General features: G+C 45.5%; 1 protein-coding gene across 1 annotated transcript in view; it reads left to right on the top strand.

Annotated features, from left to right (window-relative positions):
* Window positions 1-20,755, top strand: part of LOC126178215 (endothelial transcription factor GATA-2-like) — a 626,632-nt gene extending 605,877 nt beyond the window's left edge. The window contains exons 5-8 of the mRNA XM_049924514.1: window positions 9,757-10,155; window positions 17,612-17,656; window positions 18,249-18,293; window positions 19,851-20,755. Coding sequence (XP_049780471.1) covers window positions 9,757-10,155; window positions 17,612-17,656; window positions 18,249-18,293; window positions 19,851-19,877 — 516 coding nt within the window. The 3' untranslated portion in view covers window positions 19,878-20,755. The remainder of the gene's footprint in view (window positions 1-9,756; window positions 10,156-17,611; window positions 17,657-18,248; window positions 18,294-19,850) is intronic.
* The last annotated feature ends 396 nt before the right edge of the window (window positions 20,756-21,151 follow it).

Genomic DNA, 21,151 nt, shown 5'->3' with positions numbered 1-21,151 from the left:
TCCATGCCCCTTTCTGATGAAAATAACGGACACGTAAACTGTGCATTTCTTTTCCTTCCAAACAGCGCGTTTTTTTAGCTTTATCTGTTATACCAAGCTTACCTTTGTGGTCCTGTACCATTAGCACAACACGCCGGAGCTATCCTTCCCTTGCTTCGTTTATGAACAGGCGTCTACGGTCGGTCTCTAAAGACACTTCGAAAACAATCTGGTTTCGTCCGAATTGCATATTTGCTCCGGCTCTAAATTTTCTCTTGCAATAAACTCTTGGAAATCATTGCGAAATTCATAAGCAGCCTTATTATCCCCACTTAATTTTTCTCCTTGGACGGCAGTCTCCTGGGTACCATGATACTGTTTAAATATTGTTAACCAACCGGAAGATGCATTAAAATCTCCTTCAGTCACCAAGGTTTTGAAGAGGATCCGGCCTGATGTGCACTTGCTGGGCCGGATACTTGCGTGCCCTCTGCTCTTTTCTGTGGAAACCACTCACACAGGGCTTTATATAGTTCTGCGTACGTAGAGATTTTCATAGACTTCCGATTTGACAAATCCTTTGATGAGTCAGAACTGACAGCGAATTGAATTATTTTGTCCTTCTTTTGCCGAATATCACGGATCGTAGTTTTATCAACATTGTAAATCAAAGCCAAATTTCGTGCAAGTACTACAGTTTGTATATTGTTTCTAGTTTCTGTTGTTTCGTTACCACAACACGTTTCTGCTTTTCAGATATTGTTCTGAATTAACAGAAACCAATGACTATCTTCCGCAACGATTAGAGCAGAGTGCATGCAGGGTTTGAGCAGTACATTGTTCAGTACGTTCGTGTTGTAACGTGAAATTATCGCTCAGCCGTGACCACTCCCTTGATATATATATAGATAGATATTCAGCGATCACAGGACCTGCAGACCACACGCTGCTTCCACAAACTGCCTTCATTCCTTCCTGTTTTGTGCCCTGTTCCTCCAGGCCTCCTAAATTCGCAGGGCTGCTACGTCATTTGCCAGATCGTCCATCAAGTGCTACCTTCGTCGTCGAATGGGGCGTTTGGTGTTTGGTTTCCCCGCTAGTGCCATCTTCTTTCGATTCCCGGCGGGGTCAGGGATTTTCTCTGCCTCGTGATGGCTGGGTGTTGTGTGCTGTCCTTAGGTTAGTTAGGTTTAAGTAGTTCTAAGTTCTAGGGGACTTATGACCACAGCAGTTGAGTCCCATAGTGCTCAGAGCCATTTGAACCATTTTTAGTGCCATCTTCGCCTGTCTTCCATCTGGCATACGGGCTACATGGCCCACCCATTGTATTCTTTTGCTCTTTATCTTCTATAGGATAGTTGGTTGTCGCATCAGAAGGTAGATTTCCTCGTTTTTCCTCCTCCTCCATTCTCCGTTATCCAAAAGTGGTCCCCACATCTTCCTCATTGCTCTCGTGTTGAAGAAAAATTTTCAGCAGGAAAAAAAGTTGGGGAAAATAAGCTGCGGATAATCGAGAGTTTAGTATAGTCTGTTTGGAGAAATGCAGCAGTTCATAATCTTGTGAAAGATAAGTTCTGAATATCTTGAGTTGTAAGAAGTAGAAATGTGTTAAAATGGCAAACAGTGGTAAATAAGTGAGAGATGGAGGTAGGTTGGAACAAACCGTCGTCTGTACCCAGTCAGCGATGAAAATCGGCCTCTCCCAGCACGCCATCGCAGCCGGACTGCATCACTGGAGCATTACCGAATCACTTCGTCACGTGCTGACGCGGAAATCGAGGGCCCTACAGTAAAGGGCCCGGCCCGCCGGCCGTCGGAATTCGCCGGAGTGAATACACAATTAAAACATCGGCACAGCGAGCGCCGCCCTAATGGCGACCCATTTGTAATCGTTACGGCCACGAGGCGACCTAATGGATCCGAGATCGTCTTTTGTTACAGTCAATTTGTCGAGTATTCGGCCGCGTTCCCGGGCGGGCCGGGGCGTTAATAGTCGCTCATTAGGCGGCTGTGTGGCCGCGTGCAGGCCACCCCACCCACCCCACAGCGCTCCGTTCCACTCCACCCCGGGGCTGAAGCACCAGCGGCCCAACCGTGCCTTCGATGGCAATCGTTGCGATACTTGCCAGGTGCAAAGAATCACTGTGACGAATGTGACGTGACGTCTGGATGAACCCCGTAAACGAACACTCCACGAACTGCGGACTGTAAACCCAGATGATGCATTGCACTCGCCTCCCCATTCTACCACCCACTCCATGTAGCTTCCCTTTCGGATTAACACAATACGCTGAAATATAAAAATAAATGCACAGTATTCGATTCATTTCTTCTGAGTCTGTACCGAGCGAGGTGGCGCAGTGGTTCGACACTGGACTCGCATTCGGGAGGACGACGGTTCAATCCCGCGTCCGGCCATCCTGATTTAGGTTTTCCGTGATTTCCCTAAATCACTCCAGGCAAATGCCGGGATGGTTCCTCTGAAAGGGCACGGCCGACTTCCTTCCCCATCCTTCCCTAATCCGATGAGACCGATGACCACGCTGTCTGGTCTCCTTCCCCGCAACAACCAACCAACCAACCAACCAACTTTAAGTGTCTCATTTCCTAATCTAATACCCCCTCAGCATCTTCTGAGTGAACATCACAGTCTCGATAAATTCGATGAAAGACATCGTTGCCTGTTGGTTGTTTGGTTGAACAAGTACATCGTTAACCAGAAGTTCCTCCGGGCCTTCGGAGGATGACTGCATGAAAACTACAAGACATGCAGAAACGTGACACATATGGGGAGGCAGAGCATCTACCCAAGTCCGATTCTTAATATGCGCATTGGTATTAGTACACTAAGAGACAGGCGTGACAGAAGATGGAGACAGATCGTTGACTTTGTTTTGCCTCATTTAATTAATTCGTGCCTGCAGGTAGGCAACCGATTGATCAGATTTCCAAACGGGCTGCTGTCACACGTTTCTGGGCAGTTCATCGCATTTCGTGCACCTGTTTCACCTATTTGTGTCCGCCACGGTACAAACGGCCCTATATTCAGCACCCGTAATTTGAGTCAAACACTAGAAAACATGCTCTACCACTGACACGTTTTTAATAAGCGGGTGTCTTCTAGTTTTCACGCAGTCAACTTTTGAAACCCATGCAGTAATTATAAATATCCGCGTACTGCCGGACAGTTTCGAGCCGTAAGCTTATTTTCAAGAGAACAAATGGATGTGGATACTTCTTCCTAGCTCACTGTCTGCTGAGTTGCTGCGGAGTGCCTTCCCTGGCAGACGGCTGTCAATTCGGTGCCAAAGTGGTCTGACTATGGTTCCTCGTCTGAGAATGTAGACTGGTCCTTCCGCCCCCGCCAAGTCCTACGCGAGGAACATGAAACGTAAAAAGTTAAAAAAATGAGTCAAATGGCTCTGAGCACTATGGGACTTAACTTCTGAGGTCATCAGTCCCCTAGAACTTAGAACTACTTAAAGGTAACTATCCTAAGGACATCACACACATCCATGCCCGAGGCAGGATTCGAACCTGCGACCGTAGCAGTCGCGCGGTTCCAGACTGTAGTGCCTAGAACCGCTCGGCCACACTGGCCTGCTAAGAAGTAAAAGACATCCTTAAAGCATCACATATACCGGGTGATCAAAAAGCCAGTATAGATTTGAAAACTGAATAAATCACGGAATAATGTAGATAGAGAGGTACAAATTGACACACATGCTTGGAATGACATGGGGTACACACCAAAAAAATACAAACGTTCAATAAATGTCCGACAGATGACGCTTCATATGATCAGAATAGCAATAATTAGCATAACAAAGTAAGACAAAGCAAAGATGATGTTCTTTACAAGAAATGCTCAATATGTCCATCATCATTCCTCAACAATAGCTGTAGGAGAGGAATAATATTGTGAACAGCACTGTAAAGCATGTCCGGAGTTATGGTGAGGCATTGGCGTCGGATGTGGTCTTTCAGCATCCCTAGAGATGTCTGTCGATCACGATACACTTGCGACTTCAGGTAACCGCAAAGCCAATAATCTCACGGACTGAGGTCTGGGGACCTGGGAGGCCAAGCGTGACGAAAGTGGCGGCTGAGCACACGGTCATCACCAAACGACGCGCGCAAGAGATCTTTCACGCGTCTAGCAATATGGGGGGGGGGGGGGGGGCGCCATTCTGCATAAATATCGTACGTTCCAGCAGGTGTTTATCAGCCACGCTGGGGATGATGCGATTCTGTAACATATCGGCGTACCTCTCACACGTCACGGAAGCAGTTACAAAACCAGAATTTCGTATTTCCTCGTAGAAAAAGGCCCGATAACGGTAGATGTGATAAATCCAACCCATACCGCGACGGAGTTTCCACGACAGTTCTAGGATTTTCGGTAGCCCAAATTCTGCAGTTGTTGGCGTTGACAGACCCTCGGAGCGTGAAATGAGCTTGATCGGTCCACGACACGTTACTCAACCAATCGTCATCTTCCGCCATCTTTTGAAACGCCAACACCGCAAGTGCCCTCCGCTTCACTAAATCGCTAGGTAACAGTTCATGATGCCGATGGATTTTGTGCGGATAGCATCGGAGGGTACGCCTAAGTGCCAACCAAACAGTAGTGTATGGAATGCCGGTGCGACGTGCGACTGCACGAGGGCTGACTTCCCCGTGCATAGACGAAGCCGCTACATTCTCCATTTCTTCATGGACTGTTTCGCAGCATTACGCCTTGTTCTCGTTCGGCCACTACGGGGTCTATCGTCTAAACAACCCGTGGCTTCGAACATCGAAATCATTCTCGCCACAGCTGCATTTGTCAACGGACCTTTACCCATTCGAATTCCCTTCCTATGGCGATAGGATCGTAGCGCTGAACTAGCACATTCCCCATTCTGATAATACAGCTTCACTAAAAGCGCCTTTTCAGGTAACGTCAACATGCTGCGACTGCTGGCGCATCTGATTCTCTCTCTCATTACAGCTCCTTTTATACACGATTGTCATGCGCAGTCACTGAGGTTTTTCTGTCCAGCGCCATCTGTCGGACATTTTGGGAACTTTTTTTTTGTTCTAATAAAACCCCATGTCATTCCAAGCAAGTGTATCAATTTTTACATCTCTATCTACATTATTACGTGGTTTATTAAGTTTTCAAATTTATACTGACTTTTTGATCACCCGTTACATACTGGAGCATACACAAACACTATAAATCCTACAAAATTTATTAATACCTACTTCCCACGCATTGTGTGGCGGAAATTTTTCGATGATACGGCCCATAAACCACCCCTTTACAAGAAAACGTAAGAGACGCATTTAACATCTAACTTTTACGTACCATCGCCCGTGTGAAAGCGACAGCCTCCGCGATTCTCCACACGTTATTTGTTGTGATCAACGACGCCTTTACTTCAGTCACCTGAGTTTTCCGTCACACACGGACGCCGTTAATCACGGCTGGGGAGCGCGTCGTGGCGTAAAGCCGACAGGCCAACAGAGCGGAGGCAGGCGGGGTGGAGGAATGGAAAGGATCGACGTTTCCGAGAGGGGCTGCGACAGCCGGCTCTCGAACGTTACTTAGCTTACAATAATAAGCCACTTAGCCGGGCAGCGGGGAGTCCGACTGCGCCGATTCTTCGCCGAGCGAGGGATTTAATGTTTGAGCCGAGGTCGGGAGGGGCTGGCGCAGAGGGCGAGATGAGTAAGGGAATTATGTAAAAAGTCAGCCCGGCCGGTTCGGGCCGGACCCCCGCCGCGGGTTTATGGAGTCCACCAGCCAGGGTGGCCGCTAATGGCATAATCACTTCATACATCACGCCATAACGAGATCACAGGCGGCGCCTACCCACGCGCTCTCTGACTTATTTGCTGGATGGCCGCGTAGCAACTGGCTTCATTTCAATTACTCCAGGGAGGGCGCTGTGGCGTACTGGGGGAGGCGGCAGACACTTGACCCCTCGACACCCTCGCGACCGTTCTTCTTTTTCTCCCCCTCACGTGGCGCTATTGTCACGGCTGAGGGCGTTTTGGAGACTGCTACGAGACGAGGTGCCGCGACGCGAAAGAAAAAGTGGCTTCTTTTGTAAGCCTGAGTCAAACGACTTTATCGTCGGACGGTGAACGCAGGATTTCAATACCTATAGAGGAAAGAGACTGCAGTTGCGTCTGATAGTGTCTTACTGTAACGACCGTATAAAACCAATTGTAGGGAAAGGCTGATGCCAGACCCAGATTCATCGGAAGAAACATAAGGAAATTACAATGAAATGGACACCCTTAGCTGCTTACAGGCGTTGACATACGTCAACGGGGACAGATGAAAATGTGTACCCCGACCGGGACTCGAACCCGGGGTCTCCTGCTTACATGGCAGACCTCTATCCATCTGAGCCACCTAGGACACAGAGGATGGCGTGACTGCAGGGATTTATCCCTGGCACGCCTCCGCGAAACCCACATTCTCAACGTATTGTCCCGGACTACATTTATAGTGCCCATTATACTCATTACTCGTGGCGCGTTGCCGATTCCCGTAAGAGTTCGGGCACTGTTTGTGCATTCGCACAGAAGAAGAAGATAGTCAAGTGGTCGGTGAGCCTTAACTATATATATACTAAGATGGTAACTGTTCTTTCGGACATGTCCCAAAGAACAGATACCATCTTAGTACATAAATAAGGAAATGTAAGAGCAGTTCATCCGTGAAGCAGGTAACTTACAAAACCCTCAATCCAAGACCGCCGCAGTGGCCGAGCGGTGCTAGGCGCTACGGTCTGGAACCACGCGACCGCTTCGGTCGCAGGTTCGAATCTTGCCTCGGGCATGGATGTGTGTGGTGTCCTTCGGTTGATTAGGTTTAAGTAGTTCTAAGTTATAGTGGACTGATGAACCATTTTAAACACGCTGAACCGGGTAGCGATTTATGTGACACTGATTAACACAGAAGAGTCCCATTCTACAAGGGCACTCATTGTAATCTCGATTTGTCTTAAAGGTATTCAAGGCGAATTGTAGGTTAATTTCCGAGTTGCACAGTTTATGTTCCGTCCCCCAAAGATCCCGATGACGAAAGCGTTAAAAGACGAACATGAGAGTTGTCGACTTAACATCACTGTGTGTAGACCGCCTTCATGAAAGAGCGTCATAACCGTCATCACGTTCTTCTTCTTCCTTCTTCGGCGACATGGTTATGTGGCAAAGTCAGTACGATGTGACCGAATGTCCTTCCCACGTCTACTACTCCCACCGAGAAGGAATTCTTGTACCATATGAGGTGGTTCAAATGGTTCAAATGACTCTGAGCACTATGCGACAACTTCTGAGGTCATCAGTCGCCTAGAACTTGGAACAAATTAAACCTAACTAACCTAAGGACATCACACACATCCATGCCCGAGACAGGATTCGAACCTGCAACCGTAGCGGTCGCTCGGTTCCAGACTGTAGCGCCCAGAACCGCACGGCCACTCCGGCCGGCATATGAGGAGAATTTCTAAATGTCTGCGTAACGTGCATCCGTGGCGACACGTGGGTACGAGCCCGTATTCACTCAGTGGGATATGGTAAACGGCCTAAAAGCCACATCCTGGCTGGCCGACTCACCACCACCCACCGTTAATCCGCGACGCCATTTCGGTTCAGGACATGCTCCCTTCCCAGTACCACGGAAGTACTGCGCTGACATGCTCAGGTATCCGGGCGGGTCGTTCATGAAACGGAATCGATGCAGAGATTTCGTGGGGAGAAAGTGCAATCGTTTGCTTGCGAAACGTCCAGCAACTACAGTGTGGCAGAAAGGAGACATTAACGACATTTAGCTATCTTTGCGAAACGAAACTGAGTGTGCGACCTTTTGCAGGCAGTGTGCCAATGGCCGTGCGCGGCGCCTGCACGAGTAATGCTTAAAAGCGGTCCCGCCCCCCTGCCTCGCTCGCCGCCCCGTCCCGTTCCTGGAACAGACGCCACCGGCCGACTGGCACGACCAGCGGCTCAGCCGAATGCCCTCAGGATTACCGACCGCTCCACCGGCCCACACAGGCTCCCGATCCGCAGCGTCCCTAATGAATGATCTCTGGGCGCGGGCCGATTTTCTCAAGTAAAGTACACCAGTCCTATTACCGACTGTCGCTGCTGTCTGTCAGGGGGAGTATTATTAATGGCACTGCCGTCTCTCCGCGCAACAGCCATTACGACAACAAGTGCTCGAACAGCTAAAACCGATTGTTGAATGCTAGCTAAGACCCGGAGCAAATTGTACTCCTACACTGGGGGTCTCTGAAACCTGAGAAATACACGCGTTGCAGCAGTTGAAGCCATAATGAAGGAAAACGGCCGAGTGACACTGTATGACATTGCAGCATGTTTACAGATTAGTCATGGGTCGGCACACCACATTGTGCATGATGTGCTCCAGTTTCACGAAGTTTCTGCAAGATGGGTCCCACGGCAGCTGACTCCTGGAATGAGAGAACGACGTGTTGATAGTTGTGAAAAACTTCTTTGGCGCTTTGAACGAGAAGGTGACGGCTACCTTGCGAGAATTTTTACTGGGGACCAAACCTGGGTTCACTTCCACCAACGCGAAACGAAGAGAGCGAGCAACGAATGGCGCCATTCCTCATAAGTTTCTAACAGAACCGTCAGCAGGGAAGATTATGCTGACTCTCTTTTGGGACGAAAAAGGCGTCATTTTGGACCGTTACATGCCTAGAGGGGCCACTGTCACCAGTGCATCATACACAGATCTCCTAAAAAAAATCATCTGCGGCTCTTCTTGTGCATCCCTATCCAACAGCCCAGATCGGGATCGCATTCTCAAAATTTTCGTGCCACATGCTTTCCAGTAGTGCATCCTCCATAAACCCGCATACCTACTAATCATTACTCTCTGATAGCAACATATCCCAGTTTTCGTCACTCCTTATTCCCTAACGTTCCCACCACCATCACCAAGAATCCCGAACGACAGTAGAAGATATTAATTTCTTATTGTGTTCCTTGTGCAGGAGCCACTCTTTGGAGAGGGTGAGGATTAATTACTGAAATTTTTTTTATTCAAAAATTGAGTTCATTGCTGTGAGGTCTGCGCACAGCCTGCACACAGACCCAGAGCCAGATATTGGTGTCAGTATAGTTCATACGGCGAGGATTTCTGACTGATGGACACCTTGATAGACTTTCGGTCTCAATCTCCGACCAATAGAAGTGTTGGAGAGGATCACGTGTGGTCTGGGACGCGGGAAGACGAGGCATGTGTGCTTCGCTCTCTCGACTTTTGGCTTTGCGATCCGCTAGGAAATTCCTCTCCTGCTCTCCTACGTTCCATTCGGGACTTGGACCATAACCTCAAAAGGGATGGCGGCTTCCTTAGGTACGCTGTCTGTAGTCCCTACTGACGAATGACCGACCTTTGGGTTCTTTGGGTTTTGATAGCTTCTATTCCATGATGCAACTACACCAGATGTCCGCATGAAGACCCATTCTCTTTCCATCCTGAATATCACAAAATTTTTGCCTTCAGCTTTTAAGAAAAACTCAGAGGGGGTTAACATTTATTTAACTTTTGAACCATACATATTCTAACATCTCCTAATGTTTTCTTTAATAATTTTTGTCTATCTTAAAGCTTACTGGCCTAGGAGCGGATGTGGCATCTCCCTCCGCGCCAGTGAGAGGCAAGGGACTGAAATAACTAAGTAGAGAGAGAAGGAGTCCGGACTAGCCAGGCAGCAAGTAACAATGGCCACTGTTCTCTGCCCGCAGGTGAACCGGCCGCTGACGATGAAGAAGGAGGGCATCCAGACGCGCAACCGGAAGCTGTCGTCCAAGTCTAAGAAGAAGAAGGGTGGCGGCGGCGGGTGCCTATCGCTGGGCGGCGTCATGTCGGATATGATGAAGCCGCTGGACGCGGCCAAGGGCGGCGCGGCCGGCTTCGGGGCGGCGGCGGCGGCTGCGGCGGCGGGCGGCGGCTTCGGCGGCGGGCACCTGCACGCGATGCCGCACTACATGTACCACCACCAGCACCAGCAGGGCTTCATCAACCACCACCACCAGCACGCCGCGCCGCCGGGCCCGCCGCCCGCGCCGCCCCACCCCGCCATGCACCACCACCACATGGCGCCCCTCGGCGGCCTCGGGCTCGCCGCCTCCTCCAACGGCATGGTGAGCGCCTTCTTCACTCCCTCAGTCTCCATTGCTTCTTTCTTTGCCAGGCGCTGCTTAAGATCCAGAACCGTTACCTCAGTATTCATACCCCACAGTTAAATCCAGTAATACACCGAGGTGACAAAACTATACCGCTAATACTTTGATGGACCTCCTTTTGCCCGGAATAGTGCAGCAGACCGACGTGGCATTGACTCAAAAATTCGATGGAAGTCGACTGCAGAAATATGAGCCATACTGCCTCTATAGATGTCCACAACTGCGAAAGTGTTGTCGGTGCAAGATTCTGTGCACAAACTGACCTCTCCATTACGTCTCATGTTCGGCGATCAGTGTGGCCAAATCATTCGCTCGAATCGTCCACAGTCTTCTTCAAACGATTTGTGAACAACTGTGGCCCGATGACATGTCTCACTGTCATCAATAAAAATTTCCATTATTGTTTGGGTACGCCAAGTCCTTGAATGGCTGAAAATGGTCTCCAGGTAGGCGAACATCAGTCACTGACGATTCACGTCTCCAGGTAGCCGAGCAAAACCATTTTCTTCGGTTCATTTGGACTAGAGGGCCCAGTTCATTCCATGTAAATGCAGCCTACGGCGTTGTGGACCGACTACGAGCTTGCACAGTGTCTTGTTCATAACGTAGGCCCATGGCTTCGCGGTGTCCGTGCCATACTTGAACCGTGCCATCAGCAATTACCAACTGAAATCGGGACTCATCTGACGAGACAACGGTTTTTGAGTCATCTAGGGTCCCAAAAACGTGGTCACTTGCCCAGAAGAGGCACTGCAGGCGATGTCGTGCTGTTAGCATAGCCACTCGCATGGGTCCTCTGCTGTCACAGCCCATTAACGTCAGATTTCGCCGCACTGTCCTAAAGGAGACGTTGGTCCTACATCCCACATTGATTTCTGCGGTTATTTCACGCAGTGTTGCTTGCTTGTTAGCACTGACAAACTTAACGCAAATGCTGCTGCTTTCGGTCGTTGAGTGAAGGCCGTCGGGCACTGCGTTATCCATGGTGAGAGATAATGCCTGAAATTTGGTGTTCTCAGCACGCTCTTGACACTATGGGTCTCGGAATACTGAATGCCCTAACGATTTTTCAGAAGAAATGTACCATGCGAGTAGTTCCAGCTACCATTGCACTTTCAAAATCTGTTATTTCTCCCGGCCATAGTCACGTTGCAAACCTTTTCGCATGAATCATCTGAGAACAAATGGTAGATACGCCAAAGAACTGTCCTTTTATACTTTGCGTACTCGATGCTAACGCCATCTGTGTATTTGTGTATCGCTATGCCATGACTTCTGTCACCTCATTGTATAGGCACTGAAGAATTTGTAATGAAGGAAATGTTCAAACATTTAGTTGCTGTTTTATTCGGTTTTAATGCGGGGATGCAGTCTTACTCATATTGTTCTTCTTTTCTTTTTTTCCGGTGCTTCAGCCCTTGAACAGAACGGGCCTTGTCAACCATTATTTGCTCCGGTTGTCTCTCGACTCCGCCAACCTTCTCCAGTCCCGTCTTCACATCATCCAGCTTACGCAATATTGGTCCCCCTACTGAGCGGCTACCCTCTGGTTTTGCAGTTAGTACCTTCTTCGGCATTCACCCCCATTCTTCGCACATCCTTCAACAAGCGTAGCCTTCGTGCTTTCACAACTACGTTGAGTGGTGGATTTTTCTAGAGATCACATAGTTTTGCATTGGTCCCAGTAATCCAGGTATCATCTTCATCTACTTCTCCACGCATGTAAGACATTTCTGTCTTTTTATGTTGTTGTCCACGTTTCGGAGTTTCGAACCCATAACAACTAGTTTTGTAGTTATTTTGTAAACTCTCTTCTACAGCTGTCTTGGAATGTTAAGGAAGCTGTTATGGCACCTTTTACCTGCTCTTATTCTTGTCTTTATCTCTGTTAATGCCATATTATTCTCCGTAACCATACCTCCAAAATACTCAAACTAGTTTACTCATTCAAATCTTTCACACAGGTCAGCAACTGTCCACTTTGTTTTGTTTCTGGTGTTGATCATATGTTTCGTTTTTCTTTACTTATGACCAAGCTGAGTGCAGTCACTTCGTTTTCCAATACTACATAGTTTTCCAGCAAATATTTTCTGTTTCTACAAGGATGTGTTTCTCCCTTGATATTTAATCAGTAGCGGAGGGTATTGTACTTCGGAACACTTTTCCGATTTTCCGCCTGCAGCCAGCCCTACAGTAGAAGTTAATATGTTTTCTTACTCCATTTTTAAATGATAACAATCATTTTGTGTGTGCCCTAGTATTTCTTTGAAATTACAAAAATTACTCTGAAAAAGTAAGGTTTATACAAACTTGAAATGCTGTCCCAAAGAGCAACATTATCATGTACCTAGGAACAAACGTTCTATTCAAATTTAAAATTGTTGCAGTCGAGAAAAATCTTAATTATACTGTATTTAACAGTCTTTGTATTACATTCTTATTCAGCTACACACCAGTAATTTATAAGCTAAATGAAACTGAAAATTTTGAAATTATCAAAAATCAATTACAAGTTAGAAACGGTTAGAAACAGTTAGAAACGAAGCCAGTCGGCAAGTAACACAATTTTACAGCTTCAGGAAAGGCAGAATTGTTAAGACATTAAAGAAACGCTGTTCATTTTCAGTGTGATCCATGATACACAATATTCCGCGTACAACACTATCCCCTTCGTCAAAGAATCGATGACGCAAAGAAATGGAGGGTTCAGAAGTCGGCTTAAAATTCAGGGTGAAAGAATATCCATGAAGTGATTAGCTGGTGACATCGCCATCCTCAGTGAAAATGAACAAGAATTACAGGATATGTTGAATGGAATAAACACTCTACTAAGCACAGAATAGGTATTAAAAGTAACCCGGAGAAAGACTAAAGTAATATTGGTTGGCAGAAGTGATGTCAGCAACAGATTTAACATCAGAGTTGGACACCATCAAGTACACGAATTCTGCTATCTTGATAACAAAATATCGTATAACAGATGAAGCGAGAAGGACATATAAAGCAGAGTAGCACAAACAAAGAGGGTATTCGCGGGCAGAAGAAGTCTGCTAGTATCAAACATCTGCCTTGATTTGAGGAAAACATTACAGAAGAGAAATTCGTGACAAGCCGCACCATATCATCAGAGGACTGACACAAACACAGACATACACATACACACTCTCTCTCTCTCTCTCTCTCTCTCTCTCTCTCTCTCTCTCTCTCTCTCTCCCCCTCCCAACCGGGTTGTAACGATGCGCACCACCTCACACCGACGCTGTTAAACTTCCTTCTGTGTTTTAGGTCTGAAAATTCAGCAGAAAGCAGCCACTGTATTTTAATAATAAAAAAAGAAAGTGATCTAGACTTCTTTTTCAAAAAATTGTTTGGCAAGATGACTATTATATCCCGTGATACAATGGCGCATGATTGTACAAAGTTCCAGATGTTACAGCGTTGTTACCAACTTATCGCGGTCCGGTTGAATCTTCAGGAATCATTGCCGTAGGTCATTTGTTTCGATCCATATTAACTAGCTGTTGCTCTGTTTACAGGTTTGGAACAGTACTTTACGCTCGAAACTTTTACGGCTTCACTGCAGCCGCTGATATAAACCCAGTATGTCTAATTCCGCATCAGCTGCACGTGTTTGATTCCATGGGAGCCGGCATCAGACTAGTTTGTTTTCAAGTGGCATCAGAAGGCCATAAACAAGCGGAATGTTACAAAAATGAAGTCATTGTGTTGTCCAATAACCTAGAAACACTATTAGCATACCTGGTGAACCAGCGTCCGCCCTACTTTAATTACTTACTCTACCACTTTGCTACATGCAAAGGCTTTGAAACACGTGCGACGAATAAATAACTGGGTGAGAAAAATAGATTGTTTTACTGGTTGTTCTACTCTTCATGCAACAGTCACAGGGAAAACTTTCAACAACTATATGTTTTTGCATTAATGTCAACTACAAAACATGGATAAATGATATGGAAATGATCGTATAACTAAAAATGACCATTTAACGAGTTGTCTGTTGCAAGAATAAATACATCCTTCACGTTCAAATGTCTAGCCAGCTTCCCAAGTCGCTCACATCTAAATGCTTAGTGATGATATCATCGATGGTCGCTCGATCGGAACACTCTCTAGTCTTGTTCGTAGAATTTATGCCCCATTGCTACATGGTCGACGCATGTAGTTCTTGCTTCACAGATACGAATGTATGTTTCGCATGAGATACCATGGCATTTTTTTACGTCGAAATTGTGGTAAGAGATTTGAAAAGGTACTCTTACATCACTAGGTCTGATTGAATCCATTTTTCAATACTGTGTGGCGATGTCTATAACTCAACTTATTTTGCCCTTTTAGTTGAATGAGGTGAACTCACAGATCAAGTGCGGGTATTCAAATAACTTTTTCTGTCTTTGAATGGTGGTATAATATTTGTTTTACTACTGGTTATTCGAATTTTGAGCATTTATCGTCATTTGTGTGTCTTTCTGAACTTAATAATACTGCGTCCTTAACAGTATGCAACATTCGATTGCTCATAAGGTTGACTTTCTCTTTTGTGTTAGCATAAAATATATTTTCCCTAATGTTAAATACAGTTTTAGTTTTAAAGAACCATATGCGAAAGTAGAGCGATTTTTGTACAGGTTGTCACAAGTTTTGGAAGATGCCGGTCTCGCGGCGATGAAAGTTAGACGAAACTTAACATTAAGCTTGGTTTGTACCGATGAGCTGGTCAAACTTCGTCTTACTCTTTAATAACGCAGTAAACATTCATTGTCTTTTTGGAGCGGTAGTGGAAACTCCTAACAACAACCTTTTCTGCAGAAATTGAATCTTAATTTATCTCCATATTAAAAACGGCACTTTAGCTTTCAGTTTTGTAAGAACTGGAAGCATTGTACAAGTAGCTCATCTCCTTAACCAAACAAAAATATCAGATAGTGAAAATGTGATACATAATTGAAATGTTTTGATACTTTAACAGTGACTTATCGAGGAAAGGAATGCAAATAAGTACACGGTTTTGCTGATGAAATATTCAATTTCTGATCCATCACCTCTGAGCAAAACGCTTACACTATGTCTGTTTTCCCTTCACTTCTTTCATATCTGAAGCAAGTGTGTTAGTGACACTACTTGCTACGTGTCCATTATAATTATCCGGGCTGTTATGCCGTGGTCGGTTGATGAATGCTGTGGTGATTCCCAACGTTTCGTCTCCGACTGCGGGAGACATCTTCAAGGGGGTCCGTAGCTTGATGGAAGGTCCAACACACACACTGGCTCGCTACTGACTGCCGCTAAATTCCGTGTCCGCGCGCCTCCGCGCCGCGGCGTGACGTCACTTGTTTTGAAAACGTCAGTGCAATTGGCCGCTGTCCGTCGCCGTCGATCGCCGTTGCCATCACCCAGTAGTGGACGAGTGGTACACATCTTCTTTAACACCGGCATCCATATACCGTTTAATTTGACGCCCTCCTCCTTTCGGTTGAAATTATTTGGGTGTTTAGCGATTTCGATCGCCTCCCTGTAGAGCCTTTCGTAATATCCGCTCGTGGCCGCTAGTACTTGCGTCTCCTCGAAACGAATATTGTGGTTCCCTGGCTGGAAAGCATGCTCTGCAACAGCTGATCGTTCCGTTTCTCCTCTTCTACAATTTCCCTTGTGCTCTTCCAAACGTTTAGAAACAGTTCTTTTAGTGGTACCCACATAAACATCACCACAGCTGCATGGGATCCTATACACTCCAGATTTTTCCAATGGTTTGCGAGCGTCCTTGGCAGGCCTAAGGTATTCCTGTATCTTCCTGGTGGGCTTGTAAATTACGGTAATATTCCGCTTCGTCAAGATCCTCCCTATTCTTTCCGTTACATTTTTAACAAACGGCAGGAAAACCTTAGATTTTGCAGTAGCCTGTACGTCAGTATGATTTCTGCGTGGCTGCCTCAACGCACGTTTTATTTCGGCGGACGAATATCCGTTCTTCGTTAGTGCATTGTGGAGATGTTCCATCTCAGCGTCGAGCAACTCAGGTTCACAAATATTTCTAGCTCTGTCCGCTAACGTCTTGGTAGGGAGGAACTAAGCCGGTTCCACGAACATCTGAACAGTATAAACTCAAGAATTCAGTTTACAATGGAGGAGGAGGCAGACGGCAAACTACATTTCCTCGATGTGCTTGTGTTTAGAAACGAAAATGGTAGTTTGGGCCACTCAGTGTACCGCAAACCCACGCACACGGACCGTTATTTGCACCGGGATTCGAACCACCACCCACAACAGAAGCGGGGTGTTATCAAGACGTTAGCGGACAGAGCTAGAAATATTTGTGAACCTGAGTTGCTCGACGCTGAGATGGAACATCTCCACAATGCACTAACGAAGAACGGATATTCGTCCGCCGAAATAAAACGTGCGTTGAGGCAGCCACGCAGAAATCATACTGACGTACAGGCTACTGCAAAATCTAAGGTTTTCCTGCCGTTTGTTAAAAATGTAACGGAAAGAATAGGGAGGATCTTGACGAAGCGGAATATTACCGTAATTTACAAGCCCACCAGGAAGATACAGGAATACCTTAGGCCTGCCAAGGACGCTCGCAAACCATTGGAAAAATCTGGAGTGTATAGGATCCCATGCAGCTGTGGTGATGTTTATGTGGGTACCACTAAAAGAACTGTTTCTAAACGTTTGGAAGAGCACAAGGGAAATTGTAGAAGAGGAGAAACGGAACGATCAGCTGTTGCAGAGCATGCTTTCCAGCCAGGGAACCACAATATTCGTTTCGAGGAGACGCAAGTACTAGCGGCCACGAGCGGATATTACGAAAGGCTCTACAGGGAGGCGATCGAAATCGCTAAACACCCAAATAATTTCAACCGAAAGGAGGAGGGCGTCAAATTAAACGGTATATGGATGCCGGTGTTAAAGAAGATGTGTACCACTCGTCCACTACTGGGTGATGGCAACGGCGATCGACGGCGACGGACAGCGGCCAATTGCACTGACGTTTTCAAAACAAGTGACGTCACGCCGCGGCGCGGAGGCGCGCGGACACGGAATTTAGCGGCAGTCAGTAGCGAGCCAGTGTGTGTGTTGGACCTTCCATCAAGCTACGGACCCCCTTGAAGATGTCTCCCGCAGTCGGAGACGAAACGTTGGGAATCACCACAGCATTCATCAACCGACCACGGCATAACAGCCCGGATAATTATAATGGACATGATATTTCCGGCCGTGAAAGTTTACATTTTAGTACTACTTGCTACCTTGCCTAACGCCGCTTTAACCATCGCTGTGTCTGCTGCGGTTGCATTCTAACATTTCTGCCACCCTTAACAACAATAACGAAGATACTAACCATAGCGCATGGGAATTCATGATTGTGAAGTTCTGCTACCTTTGTTTGCAGATCCAGTGGGATATTCGTAATACGAACAATCTACAGAAAGTCAATGTAAGTAATCACTTTCGAATCTCTTACATTGTTAGCTGTAAAATTATCATGAAAAATTTCTTATTCCGTCCGAATCACGTTTCCAGAGAACTAAACAGGTACTGAATTTCCGTGTGTCTACGTTGCACTAGAGTTGACACATATAATGTGCACTGATGTTCTCTTTTAAAGTCGGGACTAAAAACGATTCGTTATAGCCTAAGAAAGCACCAGTAAATTAAAACGTTTTGAGAAGTCCGTACATTATTTATCTTACGTTGTTATGAACTTTCAGAGAGGTTAAAACTGTTTGCTGGAAGAGCACCTGAACCGGGTCTTTTGCTCTTATATCTCATATTCTTATTTTACCGCCCTATAAACCTACCTCACTGACAGGCTACATTCAGCTTTCCTGATTTCAGTACGACGCTAGAGGTCCAACACACTGTTTTAACCTGTCAGAAAAATATATTACAGCATACACTCTACAGAATGACCAGTTAACACGTCCACACAGAGCCAAATTAAACTAGATGACGAAGTTATGCATATTATCTCTTAGACTAATTGTATCTTTGTAACTGACTAATATTTTTGTATTTGTGTTTTGCAGATTCAGTGGGATATTAGGAATGCAAACAGCCTGCAAAGAGACAATGTAAGTATTTAGTCCACTCTCCTTATTTATTTAAGTATAAGATTATTATCAGAATGAATGCATCGTACTTACAATTTTCAGGAATCAAATGATCTTAACTAAGAACATAGAACTAAAAATGTAAAACTCTCATACAAATTCAGATACAATGAAAAGTTTGGCGACTCGCTGCTGAACACAGGCCATTGCTTTCAGGAGTAAACGTGTTCACTGATTATCTTGTGTTAAAGCTGTCAGATGATCTCCGACTTGCTTTCGTTTCCTTTGCTACAGAGTGACTTACATTATTTAAGGCACTTCTTCTAAATATTAATCATTCGTGGCGCTGCTTGATGCTTGTTCACAAAGAAATATTTCTGACAATGACATGAAATTTAGTTGGACATGTTAGAGAACGTATAGTACGTATTGACAGCGAAACTTGAGAAAGACACGAACAAGCTTTATTTTTACATTTGAAATTCGCAGTTCCATGAATTTACCCCCCCCCCCCCCCCACAATTTTCAGTGGAAAAAAGGAACTTTGTCACCTATGTATGAAACAAAGTTCCACCTTGAAATAGACGATTTTTTCATCTGAAATGAAGTACATCATTCTAAAATAAATCTTGGCTTAATTGGTCGACTTTCTCTTGTTCTTTTCCCTCACTATCCATTGACACTTTTTTTGTATTGATTCAGTTTCTTTCTTCTCGACTAAAAGTTTCTAGTTACCAGTTACCTGTGCTCGTTGACTCAGCGCAGCCGGCCGGAGTGGCCGAGCGGTTCTAGGCGCTACAGTCTGGAACCGCACGACCGCTACGGTCGCAGGTACGAATCCTGCCTCGGGGATGGATGTGTGTGATGTCCTTAGATTAGTTAGGTTTAAGTAGTTCTAAGTTCTAGGGGACTGATGACCTTAGAAGTTAAGTCCCATAGTGCTCAGAGCCATTTGAACCATTTTTGACTCAGCACAAACAAGCTGTCACGTCTTCTCATCATGCGTCATACACATTATTTTTCAGCCATGCTGTCCGGCCTATTCATTTGGTAACATCTTTCTGTTCCTGAATGTACAGGTTCTCAAATCCGCTTTTCTTCCACGTACTGCTGCATTTCTGCCGAGTAATTTCAGAGATTTCTTCTTCACTTTCATATATTACTTTCTTGGCTGTTTGTTACTGTTTTACTACCTTCATTCATTCAACCGTATCCTTCAAAAATATGATTCATAAGGGATTGCTACTGAACTTTTGTCACTGGTCACCTACTTCTGTCGTCTCGGGAGTGGTGTCGGCGCTGCAAACCGAGCAGCTCACAGATACTTGTTTCGAGACCCGCGTTTCTTCAAATAGGCGACAAATAAACATAAATAAATAGAGGAAAACGAGAGAAAAGGAGAGTGAATTATTTCCATTAGTGTTGTTCGTCAGTTGTTCCCTTCATGTGCTAAAAAACGAGTCGCAATGACTGTAAACAGATACAGAAAATAACCTGTGTAAAGTATAACGTCAGCTGCAGTGGAGACTTTGTGCTGAGATGGAGTTGCTAACACGAGCATTTGCCCCTGTGTTGCAGACCAGCTGGCGGGCAGAGTACACGTGATAACTCGGGCCGCAGCCGCCGGACTTCGCCGCAGCCCCTGACGCGGCGCTGTTCCTCGGCGGAGACAACCCCCTGTGGCTACCGCCGCCATCGGACCTTCTCCTATGACGAGGATCACCTGTCACCCCGCAACAATGCTGTTGACGTTTCCTGGAAGCGCTGAAACGAGAGTTTTGCGGGACCCCTTGTGATACCCAATCGTGACTAAAATATCGTCTAGCTCTGGTACTGCGACAATGAAAACATTTGCTGTCCATTGTGCGTAGACAAAGAGACAAAAACGACTGCAGTTCGTCGGTTATGCCGCATGCGGCTCTAAAACTAAAAAAGTTAACCAAGTACAAAGAGTTGAGAAAAGATATGTCTATCAGAGCAAAGAGATTGTGAGTTGCCCTCTCTGTTCCCGCTCCCTCCCAATGGACGCCGTGGACGTGACTACGTTTTATGTGTGCAATCAACATATTTCTTAATATCTATATATCTAAATATAATAAGCTAGTGTAAAGAGAATTGACTAAGAATTGTGAAACAAGCTAAAAAATGAACGAAATCAAGTATCAGGTTTATTGCAGACGATTTCACGACTTTATATTTTGTATGTGTTGCAGAATTTGTTTTTAAGCAATGTAACAAGCAAAAATGCAGTCAAAACTTTCCTGTTTGTCTTCTTAATTTTGCGAAAAAGAGACGGAAATGGCGATGGTCATTACATAGATTGTTGTAGCGCTTTAAGTAACAATACAAGTGTGTCCTCTTGTTGTTGATAATGGAAATTGAGTCACTGTTTTGAATCAATTGTACGCACTTACCGTTTAAACAATATTCATTACGATAGTATTAAAGTTTCTCTCTTTATACAAATAAAAACCAATCTTCAAGGCGTGTGCGCATGTCTTTCGACGTTTTCAGTCACCGTTACGTTTGTACGATGTGAAGAAAACTGAAGATAACAAATTTACTTCATATGTACACTAATATTTTTGTGATGAAATATCAAACACACACACATACACATATACAAATGAAAAGAGAAAAACACTGAAAATGTATCTGGTACATTATGGATCAGCCGAGTTGTTATTTATTGAAATTGATGTATTACACAGTACTATTAATTTTCATTCGTGTAGCATATTCAGGGAGTTGAATCCATTTTGTTTTTCTCAAGGCTATAACTTTCTAGTCTATTCACGTAAGTGTAACCGATAGAAATGACAATAGTCTCCCTTTCAACGATGTGTACTCAGTGCATGAATTTCACACACACAGTTGTT

The sequence above is a fragment of the Schistocerca cancellata genome, chromosome 1 (assembly GCF_023864275.1).
Source record: "Schistocerca cancellata isolate TAMUIC-IGC-003103 chromosome 1, iqSchCanc2.1, whole genome shotgun sequence".
In the NCBI taxonomy this organism is placed as follows: domain Eukaryota; kingdom Metazoa; phylum Arthropoda; class Insecta; order Orthoptera; family Acrididae; genus Schistocerca; species Schistocerca cancellata.
This window is presented reverse-complemented; position numbering and strand designations above follow the sequence as displayed.